The 12594-nt window shown below is 49.5% G+C and overlaps 1 protein-coding gene across 4 annotated transcripts in view; it reads right to left on the reverse strand.

Annotated features, from left to right (window-relative positions):
• The window catches only part of NRG2 (neuregulin 2), a 201026-nt gene that overhangs the window by 34622 nt on the left and 153810 nt on the right, over positions 1-12594 (reverse strand). For all 4 annotated transcript variants that reach the window (XM_066343500.1, XM_066343498.1, XM_066343499.1 and 1 more), the window contains exon 2: positions 3013-3184. In XM_066343500.1, the coding sequence (XP_066199597.1) occupies positions 3013-3184 (172 nt within the window). The remainder of the gene's footprint in view (positions 1-3012; positions 3185-12594) is intronic.

The following is a 12594-nucleotide window of genomic DNA, read 5'->3' on the forward strand; positions in this document are numbered from 1 at the left end:
TATTTGTCAGATGAAGCTGAGACTTGACCAGGATGCTGAAGTACTCAAAGGCTAGATCAACCCAAAGGGCAACCTGCCCAATTCCAGTGTCACCCTGTACCCAAGGGAGGAGAGCTAGTCCCAAGGTTCTCATTAATGCAACACTGAACTAAATCTCCCCTGCCAGGCCATGTAGAGGAGAGGGTGTGTGTGTGAGGCTCTCTCAAGCTGGGAAGAGAGGCAGACCCCCACCCCAACAATACAACGGAACTGTGTTCAAGGCATCATGACAGGAGATAATGACAGCTGCCCGGAGGGCTCAGGAAGGTGTCCCAGAATATGACATTTAAGCTGGGCCTGGGAGAACTTTTCCAGGGACAGTGTGTGTGTGCGTGCGGGGGGCTGCTGCCAGCAGAGGGAACATCCTGGGCCCAAGTCCAGGGTCATGAAAGGAAAGAGCAGCAATCTGGAGCACTGAGGTGCTGGGGAACAGCAGGGTAGTGACTTAGAGGCCAGGAAGAGAAGAGTCGGAAGGGCCCCAAGGCCTGGGCTGTACCTGGCACACAGCAGGCTCTCAAGATCTGTCAAGTAAATGAATGAGAGATCGGATATGTGCCCATGTTAGAAAGATCGTCATCCCCTGTCAGAGTCATGAGAGTCGGTGACGCTGTAAACTTCTAGAATTGCAAGCAAAACTGGGTGAATGAGACACATTTTTTTTTTCTGAAGAAAGGGTGGCGGCCTTTACCTAGATTCTACAGCAGCAGCTACACTAGAACCTCTATGAAGGCCAGGACCACATTAGTTCCATGCCCTGGTGTATCTCCAGCCCCTGGCAGAATGCCTGGCACACAACTGATGCTATGTTAGATACAGAAATGAATTCACAAAGGGGCCTATGGCCCAGAAAAGGTGGGGCCAGCTAAGAGTGGGACAATGGAGGAAAGGAGGCTAACAGCTGTGGGTAAGAAGCCTGTGGGGCAGGGAGAAGGGGCCTCCTTCCAGAGAAGCAGACCCAGCTGGAGGGGATAGCATGGGGCAGTGCTGAGCAGCAAGCAGGCTGGTTCTGCCAGGCTGAGAGGGCAGCACAGGTGAGGCAAGGCCAGGGGGGCAAGAGGGAGAGGCTAGACTGGGGCATTCTGGATCAGAGATGCCTGTGGGGTATCTAGTGTTCAGCTGGTAGCATGGGTCTGAAACTCAAGTTTTTTTAAAAAGCCTTCACACTAGAGATGGAGGCTTGGAGTCATCAGATAAGAGAGGGTGCAATCGCCCCCAGGTGGAGAGGGAGGGAGGAGGAGAGCGAAGGCCAAAAGACAGGAAGGTTCCAGCATTGACGGTGACCCAGAGAGGGCAGTTAGAGGCTCAGGAGGAGCAGGAGGGCTGCAGGGGCAAAGGAGCAGGTGGCACCCATGCCGTGGGGTCTGGAGGCGCAGGGCCAGGAAACGTGGAGGTCACTGGGTCTCTGAAGAGCCCCAGCCATGTATTTACAGGACAGACGCCAGCAGAGCCAAGAGGACTGGAGGACAAGGAGAATGGAGTCTGTGGGCATGGCACTGACTCCAGTGGTGGTGGAGGGAAGCCGTGAGATGGGGAGAAGCTGGAGGAGGAAAAGGCACGGCCCTGGGGAGTTGCAGGGACGCGAGTGGAGACAAAGTAGAGACAAAGGCTGAAGTCACCAGAGAACGGGTTTTGTGGGAGGCGCAGGGGCTCCAAGGGAGTGTGTGCTCATGCGTGTGCAGGAGTATGTGGGTGAGTGTGAACGTGACACAAGGGTCAGGAACAGGGGATGAGGGTGGCCAAGCTGTGGACATGTTTCAGGGTAGTGAGGAGACAATGGAGCGTGCTGTTTCCTAACTGCTGTTGTTTTTCTGGAAGATGACCTCTCCCCTACTTCACTGAGACAACAGAAGTCAGAAGAGAGTGTCCTCCCTTGTCCTTCCAGGAAGAGAGGACAGATGCCTGTCCAGTCTTTTCTCTGGCGTGGAGCCAGTCTTGGCCAGGTCGTGGGAAGTGGTTGGGTGACCTCAGAAGGGGAGCTTGATGGGTTTCTTGCTAAACCTGTAGTTTGGAGACACACAAAGTCCCTCTGCCCAGTTCCCTCAGGAAGCAGCATTCTTTCAGCCACACACCTTCGATCTAAACCAAACTCTTCATAAATTACTGTTTTCTGCTTGGGCCATTTTCCAGGTGACCAGTTTTGCCTCTGCTCACTGCTCTTGAAAGGATAGTCGGGAAACTGGAAGTGCCTCTCAGACCCTTTCCCCCCACCCCTCTTTCCCAGATTTGGAGACTAGGGTCAGAATGTGCACCTCTGGGCCATATAGCAACCCAGGAGCGGCCCAGCCTTGGCATTCCATCTCTCTGTGTGGGGCAGGCTGGGGTCCTCTACAATCATCTTTGTTTGCATTTTGAGAGCATTGAGGAGGAAAACGAGAGCCGGGAAGAGGGTGGCTGTATGCTACTCCAGAGGGCTGGAGCGCCTCAGCCAGAGGGAACTCCTGCTCGCCCTCAGGGCCAACGGAACAGAGATCAGGCGGAACCTCTGTTTAGCAGGCAGCTGGGGGCCTCCCCTCTTGCTTGTCCTGCCTCCTAATAGCTCTCAGGGGTTGTAAGGTGTAGGAGAGAGATGAGAAGCTGCCCTTGGACTCCTGGTGTCCCTGGTGCCTGAAGCCCCTCCTGGCCAACCCAACTCAGAAGAGAGGCCGCCTTCCACAGCTGGAGGCACCAGAGCTTCTAATTTATTTCCCTGGAGCATTGACTCTAAGGTTTAAGACAATCCCCATGTCACAGGGGGAAACTGTCTGAGACACAGGTGCCCCCAACACTAGTCAAAGCCATGTGCCCTTCCCCCTTTTCTAGCTCTCTGCCCAGTACAGCTTGCTGAGCTGGGAAACCATCTCATCACCACGCATGACTCCCAGATGCATGCTGCAATCCACAGGTGGATCTGAGGGCACAGCCCTGTGCTCTGCCAGCTCAGGCCCCTCCTTCTCGGGAGGAGAGATGCCAGGAGGTAGGATGGCCGCTGCTCACCTGCCATTGCCGTACTTGATGCGAATGTCGCGGCTGCGGTTGAGCTCCTTGCCATCCTTGAACCAGCGGTAGGAGGGCAGGGGGTTGCCTGCCACTGCCTCGCACTTGAGCGATTGCTTCTCCCCCACCTGTCCCGTCTGACTCCTCATCTTCTTCAGCTTGGGTCGGGTGGCTGTGGGGGTACAAGGCAGGGAGGTAAGCATGGTGGTGATGCGGCAGTGCCAAGCATGAGCCGTGGAGAAAGAACCACTGTCCTTGGGCTGGGCCTGGGGAGCTGGCCCTCCAGGTCTCATTTTCTAGTTCAACTTAACAAGCATTCACAGAGTGTCTGCAGTGATGTCAGCATGGCCACTGCCTACTGAGAGTTTCCTGCATGCCTGGAATGGTACTGGGAGCTTTGCGTACATTATCTTATGAAAATAACCCCATGATTTCATTGCAATGATTAAACCCATTTATAGATAGGGAAACCGAGGCACAGAATGGTGAAGTCACTTCCTCAAAGTGATGGAACTGGGATTCAAACCCTTGTCTCCCAGAGTTCAGTCTCATGATCTAACTTCTGTCCCAGGTTGGGCCAGGGGACCCAGGCAGACCACAATGATGACATTCCTCCCCTCAGGGGAACTGTCAGCTGCACTGACATCACCTTATGGTTCATGGAGGCATTTGGTGCTGAAGCCTAGAGGGGCTGTCCCAACACAGGCTGAGGGAGGAGCCAACCCAGCCAAGAGCTAAGGGCTGGAGCTCGAAGGAGAAGGGAGGGAGGAGGCCAGGCCGAGTCCGCCCTGTTATTTGGGAAAATCATGTTTATAGATACATACTCATTTTAATAGATAATATATTCAGATGATTCAAAATTCAAGAATGAAAAAGGTATATGGCTTAAAAAGACAAGTCTCTAACTTCTGACCTCAGCCACACAGTTGCCTTTCTAGAGGGCAACCAACTGATTTTTATCATTTCATTCTCTGTCCTTTCAAAGATCATTTGTGCACAGACAACACATACACACACACACATTTTAAAACAAAATGGAATCATTCCCAGTAACATACATATACAAAAAACCCTAGTATTCACACACACACTTTTTTCTATAGCATCATTTGGCACAGTTGCATAATATTTCTGTATGAGTATATCACAATTTATGTGAGCAATTCCTATCATGGGGCATGTAGCATGTTTCCTCCCTCCCTCCCTCCCCTTTATAAACAAACCCAGAGGAACATCTGCAGCTTTTTCTAGTGCAGACATGATACATATATCCAATGCACACACCCAAGTGTACACTGCTGTACAGTTAATGTGGCTCTTGACTCAGACTGCTTGGGTTCAAATCCAGGCCTTGCTGCTTGTTAGTTTTATGTCCTCAGGTCACTGACTTAATTTTTTGCACCTTAGTTTCCTCCTATGGTAAAATAACAGGTGGTAACAGCTCCTACCTCATGAGATGATGGCTGCGAGGATTATATGAAATAATGTGCATAGAGTCTGGCATACACACAGCATTTAATAAAGGTTAGCTATTATTGTTATTATTATCTGCGATTATTTCCTAAGGCAATCTTCCTAAAAGTGGAATTGCTGTGTCAAAAAGGTTTGCAATCTCCCTCAGCTTTGTGGTTGCCAAATTACCTTCTAGAAGGGTTGCATCCATCTGTATTCCCACCGTGAATAGCAGGGCCTGTTTTTTTCCACACCCTCACCAACAGGAGGTATTATCATGTATTTAATCTTGACAAATTAGCTAGGCAACAGATAATGTCTCTGTTGTTTTAATTTGCATTTATTTGATTCCTGGTGAGGCTGACCAATTTTCTTAAGTGTATTGGCCCATTGTGCTTCCTCTTCTTGAATTGTCTGCTCTTGTCTGTACTCTTTCTATTGGGTGCTCATCTTATTGATTTGTAAGAATTCTTTATACATATTAAGGCTCTGAAGCTTTTGCTACATTTCCCACCAATTACTTCTTATATTTTATATATACATAGGGCTATCCAGAAGTTTTCTGCTTATCAAGCTATCAGTCTGTTGGACTTTCTGGAACATCATTATTCTAAATGGGACTGAAGTCCTGCCTCCTCACCTTGCCCCTTACCTGCAGCCCCACCCTCCTTTATCTACTTGCTCCGGGGTCCCCAGTCACTGATTATCAATAGTTCTTAACCCTACATGCTAATAAGAATCATACGGAAAGCTTTAAAAATTACAATAAATGCCTAAGACATATCCTAGACATAGTGAAGCAGAACCTGTGAGAGTGAGCCCAAGCATGTGAGTTTAAAAAATAAATAATAAAAATAAAACATACATATAGGAAAGTACACATATTGTAAGCATATCACTCATGACTAGTTAATAAGTGAACACATCTTCACAGTGGCTTTGCTTAAGGTTGGGTTGACATCCAGGGGTCTAACCTCATGGTCAACTGGTGGTCTCCAACTATTCTCCTCCCCCTTCTTGTGAACTAGGGACACAGAGAGCTCTTCTCAGGGTGAAGAGTGTTGACCTTCATTGCAGTGGAGCCCTCTAATCACCCTTCCCCATGGACAATCTCCCTCCCAACAAGCCAGGGTGAGGGTGGGGGTGATACTTGGTGAGAACAAGTGGTAGTAGTCACTCTACTTCCTTGTTTTCTGACATGAGTCCTGGTGCAACATTATGCACTGAGCCTATGTCCACTGCTTAATCGTGGTGGTGATGGGGGTTGGGGGGCACAGTTACATAGAGATCGACCCCTGAAACAACAGACATGACCCTGATTCAGAAGGCCTAGAACTGGGGGCTCCAAAGTCATTCCTTGCCACCAATGGTAAGCCCAAGACTTCATTTCAGGTCACAAGCAGCTCTCCCTCTCTATCTAGGGAGAAGCCCGTGTGACCCAATAGCCACTTCTTGATAGTGTACTCATTTCAGAACAGTCCCATCTAATTCACTTGTTCCTCATCCACTCATCCATCCATCTATCCATCCATCCATCCATCCATCCTATTACATGCCACGCACTGTTCTGGGTCCTGAGAATATAGTTGTGAACAACAGAGTTAAGCTTCCTGCTCTCAGGGAGTCTGAACTTTAGTGAGGAGAGACAATGGCAAATAATCAGCAGGAACTATGAGGCAGTGATAAGCAGCTAGATAAAAGAGGCCTATGTGGCTGGAAGATTCTGGAAGGCAGGTGTGGTATAACAGGAGCCTGGAGAGTTTGCCCAGATGACTAACATGTGGCTATGTGAGCCAGGACAAGAAGTCTGGATTTGTCCTCTTTCCCCTTTTTTGGGATAACTTTTTATGTGCCTATTAGATAATTTAGAATTATTTATGTAGATCATATTATCTTCCTACTAGATAGCACTGTTCAAAAGAATGACTGTAAAGCCAGAAGCCATGGCCAGAGCCAGCATCAGAGCAGCCCAGCCCTTGCAGGTTCGCATTGGATTCGGACAGTTGGTAAAGAAATAGCGGAGCCAAAAACTGATGGGCCATAGCCTTTAATCCTACCTTGCACCCGGCGGGCAAGTAAAAACATACACTGGGCTCCAAAACCCAGTCACACTCAGTGCTCACAAAGCCACTGACTTATCCGAGTTTCCTAGAATCAAAGGTTTCTAGCTCACCAGCCTTCTTCTCCTCAGTTCCCCATCTCCTTCCTTATCCCAGATACAAACTCTACACAAACTGGCATCTCACTCAGCACTCCGCCATCTTGGCTGCTTCTCCTGGCCTCCTCCACATGGCCTCCTTCTGCTCTCTGCTCTGCTCTCTCCTCTGAAGATAATCTCAGGAACCAAGAGCGCAAACTCTCGTTCTGTCCCCATTTTATAGTGTAGAAATCCAAACCCTTAATCCAATATACATAACAGGGAAGTCTCTAATACAAAGTCACTTCTCTGAGGCATGATAGGATTTTACCACCTCACACCAAAAAGGGTGGGACAGGCTTAATCCCAAAACCAAGGCTACAAGGATTCTGCTTGCCCCTAGCCCACCCCAACACACATTAATATCACCTGGGCGACTACCTCCTCGTGTTATCTTTAACAAAGTGAGCATAATACATTTTATCCGCCCAACAAATGACAAAATAAAAATAGCCATACATTTGTATCATGTTGTGTTCTTTACAAAGAATATTCTTTTATGTCTTAACAGATCCTCACAAGAACCAATTGAGATATAGTAATAACCCCATGTCCATGTTTTTGCTTTCTAAGGTTCCAGTTACCCACAATCCAAATACATGAAATAGAAAATTCTAGAAATGAACAATTCATTAAGTTTTTTTTTTTTTTTTTTTTTTTTTTTTTCATTTTTCTGAAGCTGGAAACGGGGAGAGACAGTCAGACAGACTCCCGCATGCGCCCGACCGGGATACACCCGGCACGCCCACCAGGGGCGATGCTCTGCCCACCAGGGGGCGATGCTCTGCCCATCCTGGGTGTCGCCATGTTGCGACCAGAGCCACTCTAGCGCCTGGGGCAGAGGCCACAGAGCCATCCCCAGCGCCCGGGCCATCTTTGCTCCAGTGGAGCCTTGGCTGCGGGAGGGGAAGAGAGAGACAGTGAGGAAAGCGCGGCGGAGGGGTGGAGAAGCAAATGGGCGCTTCTCCTGTGTGCCCTGGCCGGGAATCGAACCCGGGTCCTCCGCACGCTAGGCCGACGCTCTACCGCTGAGCCAACCGGCCAGGGCTTCATTAAGTTTTAAACAGTGTGCCGTTCTGAGTAATACAATAAAATCTCACACTATCTGGCTCTGTCCTGCCAGGGACGTGACTCATTGCTTTGTCCAGTGTATTCACTGTGTATGCTCCCTGACCATTAGTCTCTTAGTAGCTGCCTTGGTTATTAGATGGACTGCCTTGGTATCACACCTGCTGGTGTTAAAGTAACCCTTATTTTACTTAATAATGGCCCCAAAGCCATTCACATAACTTTTATTATAGTATATTATTATAATTGTTCTATTTTATTAGTTATTGTTGTTACTCTCATACTGTGCCTAATTTATAAATTAAACTTTATCATGGGTGTATGTATAGGAAAAATCAGCACATAGAGGGTTCAGTACTATCTGGAGTTTCAGGCATCTTTGGGGGTCTTGGAACTTATCACGCAAGGATAATGGGGGACTACTATACTAAAAGCCATGTCTCTACTAGTTCTGGGCCCTGCTTATAGAAATCTTAGTGCACAGTTCTTTGAAAGCCAAGGATGTGTATTTTGAAAGGACATAGGACCCTGAAAAAAGGCTTTTTTTTGTTTGTTTGTTTCAAGCAAGTCCCTGGCGGCAAGGGGCAGCAACTCAGGTGGCAGGAAAGACACGAACACCCACCAGGTGGCACCCTGAACAATGCCCAGAGGACCTCTGCAACCTCACTTCTGGGCCCAATGCTTTCTATGGTGAGGAGTATGGACAACCTCCCCAAGATGGCCCTGGATTTGCTTTGCAGATGTGACGGAAAGACATCAAAGGCTTACAAGTCAGGAAATGACTTGATCTTACTTTTTGCATTGTAAGCTCATTATTATTCTGAGCATCATGCTTCTCCCTCTGCGCTTCCAGCCACTGAGTCCAATACTAGCCCTTGGGGACACCTGGACAAAGCTAAGAGGTTATTCACACAGCAGACCTTTGAGATAGTGTTTATTAGACCAGCTCTAGCCATTACCTGGGCCCCTCTCTGATCTGGGTCCAGTATTGTCTGGGTCTCTTTGATGGCCCAAGGCCCAGAATGCAGTAAGAAAACCACTGTATCATGTCCCCTGAGTCTCTTGAGGCCAAAGCTGAACCAAGCAGAGAGAGGAGAAGGCTTCCTGGATAAATGGGGTTTGTCAGGACAACAGCTAAAGCAATGCGCCGGGCATGCACTCCCCCCCAGTCAATAGATGTGCAGTCACTGGGTGCTTGCTATGTGCCAGGTTCTGTGTTTCTTCCCAGACAGAAATGACTAACCATCCACAGGGTAGCCACTCCTGCCCCATGAGGAGTTGAGCTTGTCCCCTTCTGCTATTGTTTTATTACATAAGAAATACATTTCTGTTGTGAAAAATTATATAATACAAGGAAAAAGAAAAACACATTTAAATTCACTCAATTATCACCAAAGAGAAAACCACTGGCAACATTTGCATGTATCTCCTTCAAGATTTTCCTCTCTAAAGTGTTTTGTATTCTTTTTTTTTCACTAAATATATTGTAAAACATTTTCGCACATCTAGAAATACAGATCTAAATCATCTTAATGGCTGCATAATATTCCATTGTTCAGATCCTTTTGTCAGGCTGTTTTGACGTTCTGCCAATATCAACAAGACTGCAATAGATTTCTCTATAAACTCAGTTTTGTAGCCAAAGGGGGGAGTTAGGGTCCTGAGAGTCCGTGCACATTTCCCCGCACAGAGGGGGCTCTCAAAGGCCCAGTACCCAGGAGAGCGACAGAGGAGAGGCATCAGGGAGAAGTGTGAAAAGAAGGTGAAAATTCCCACACTGTGCTCCCACAACTGTCACCAACACCTGGCTTCCCTGTGGCTGTTTCTTCCCCACATGTGAGGGGGTAGGTGGCAACTGATAGTCTAGACCAGCGGTTCTCAACCTGTGGGTCGTGACCCACATATACATATAATAAATATGTATTTTCCGATGGCTTTAGGCGACCCCTGTGTTTTGGTCGTTTGACCCTCACCGGGGTCGTGACCCACAGGTTGAGAACCGCTGGTCTAGGTGGTCCCTTTGGTGTTGGGCAGCTCTCCTGTCACCTCCCTTAGTGTCTCCTCCTTAGCCCAAGCCCTCTCTGTTGAGGTCTCACACTCCTGGAGGTTATTTTGTCATTTCCTTTCTCCCCGGTACAGTGCCACCTGAGCAGCAGTATTAGGGTTCTCTGCAGGGGGGTCTGGAGTGTGGGATGTGGGAAGCTCTCTTTGGCCGTTTTATAACAAGAGGAAGGTCTCTCAAGGATGACCCTGGTCTCCACAAAAAGATTTTCCTTGAGGATGGGTCCCCTAAAATCTTAAGACACATCTCAGTAGCCATGAGTTGGGCCAAGGGGTATCTGGTGGCTTCTGCTCCCTCGTAGACTCTCTGGTCTGTATGTGTTTGACAGGAGTCCCCAGAAGGCACCTCATTATATGAAGATAACAGCAAGGCCGGCCAGGGCTGCTCCTTTTCTACATCCCAGCCACAAGGCCAGAAGATACAGCAGCAACCTCATTCCTTTTGGCAGTGGGCGGTGGGTGCGGAGCCTGCAGAGATCTGAGGGCAAGACAGACGCCCGGGACATGGCCAGGCAGCCCAGCCAGGGAGGACCTGGTTTGGCATGGCCTCCCTCCCGGCAACCAGGGGGCAGAGGCAGAGGACTCTTAAAAGGGTTAATGATTCTCATCTCATGACTAAGGCTGAGCAGTCCCCTTTGCAGGACAACACCTGGAGACAATGTGGCCAGCCCGAATGTCATCAAAGTCTCCCACCGTCCTGCTGCTGGTAGGCTGCGGGTCAGCTCCCTCCCTCCCCTTCTCCCACCCACAAAGGGACCTACAGGAGGTTAATTATAGACTCCAAGTTCAAATGAGAAAGAAAAAAACCCCCAACAACTAAAAACACAGCTGATTTAAGTGGGCAGAGGGCCTGCTCTGTGAAACGGGCAGTCACTTATCTTCCCATGGCCTGCAGAAGAGCTGTTTGACACTCACAGGCCAGGCCTCCCAAAGGGAGTGGCCCCAGGGTTACATTTCCTTAGCCAACCAGGCCCAGTTTAGTACCTGGGCTTGCCTTGCCCTCTTCTCACACCCATCCAACAAATACTTCCTACAGCCCTATGATATGCTGGGTCCCTACCAGCCATCAGGAATATGACGCTGACCAGATAGCATGGCTCCTGTGCTCAGGTCAGGCTCCGTCCCCTGCTTAGGGCTACACTGAGACTGGCAGGGGCAGAGCTCTCAGAGGGCCACTTCCCTGCACCAGTGAAAGCCAGCCCAGACCTGACAGACTCTTAGCTCAGCAGGCAAGGTGCCTGGCTCCTCAGCTATAAGGTAGAGCAGAAGGCCCAGGGCTGGCCGGGATGGGGGTTAGAGGGGGGGGGGGGGCTGATGCTGTTCCAGAGGGCAAGTGGAAAAGGGCAAGGGTGAAGGACGAGGAGACAAAACCTGGCAGCTCCAAGAGCAACAGAAATGGCTTCTGCCTTAAAGCATCTTGTCTGCTCATCCCAAAATACCCATCCACTGATACCCAACATACAGTGTGAGTGAGGGCATAAACAGGCCTGGCTTGGCCACCAGGGTCAACATTACAGCCGCCCTCAGCTCCTCTGCCAGGAGCCAGACATCCTGCCCAAAACACTCCTTGGGGGCCTCATTGGGGCCCTGCCAAGGAGGAGAGATGCCCAGCCCCGGGAGTCAGGCAGGTGCATGCTGAAGGTCCTTGCCTTGGCTCAGAGCTGAGACAGACACTGGTACATGAAGGGGCAGCAGAGACGGGACAATTAGCGGATGCCACTCACCTATGTCGAGGGAGACTGCATAGGCTCACAAGCAGTTGCTAGGATAGCACACAGTTTCCCTGGTTTCTTACCAATACTTGAGGCACAGGCCAGAGACACCCAGAGATGGCCCAAATGAGGCACAAGGAAAGCAGTGCTTCACAGAGGACTGCGTGGCAGCTGAGGACACAGAAGTTTAGGTCTTTGTCCAGGTCTCCTGAGTTTCCAGCTGTCTGCCCTCAGGTAAGTAGTTTAGCCTCTCCAGGCCTCAGCTGACTCATCTATAAACCATGCTCTGCCTATTTTAGAGGAATGGGTAAGAGAAAACTCTCTATGGAAAGATGGAGGCTTCTGACTATTATCTCTTCAGCCGCCGGGGGGTGGAGGTAGGATAAAACCAGAGATGACAGGCCTGGAAGGCCATTACCATTTGACTAAACTCTGCTTAATCTTCCCACTGGGGAAGGCTGGGCCCGGGCCCAGGGAACTCTCTGTGGAGAGGGCCTGCTGCTGCTAGATTAGGCAGCCCCTTGCTCAAGGACCCTAATGGGATCCCAGAATCCGCATCCCCTCTGGAATGGGCCTGCACGTCCCACCTTCTCAGCCCGGCTGGAGAAAGTTGTTTCTGAAGCTCTGGGTCATGGGAAATATATGGGGGCAGGAAAGAGGAGGCACCTCATACACCAGACAAGACCTGCTTCTCAAACAAACTGGGATACAGGCAAAGCCACAGGATGAACTTAGGCCTCTTTCTAAAGGGTCTGCCAAACTCATTAGTAAGGAAAAGCAGCGTGCTTGTGTTAAAGCAAACAGACATATGATGAAGTACAACGTCAAGTTCATGTGGATTCTTAAGATAAAATAAAAATACAAGAATTCAAAGAATCCTGACCAGTGGTGGTGCAATGGATAGAACATCGACCTGGGATGCTGAGGTCCCAGGTTCAAAACCCCAAGGTCGCCAGCTAGAACACAGGATGACCAACTTGAGTGTGAGATCATCGATGTGATTCCATGGTCGCTGGCTTGGGTCCAACGGTCCCTGGCTTGAAGCCCAAGGTTGCTGGCTTGAGCAAGGGTTCAGCAACTTGGCTGGAGCAC

Source organism: Saccopteryx leptura, chromosome 6 (assembly GCF_036850995.1).
Source record: "Saccopteryx leptura isolate mSacLep1 chromosome 6, mSacLep1_pri_phased_curated, whole genome shotgun sequence".
NCBI classification, from domain to species: domain Eukaryota; kingdom Metazoa; phylum Chordata; class Mammalia; order Chiroptera; family Emballonuridae; genus Saccopteryx; species Saccopteryx leptura.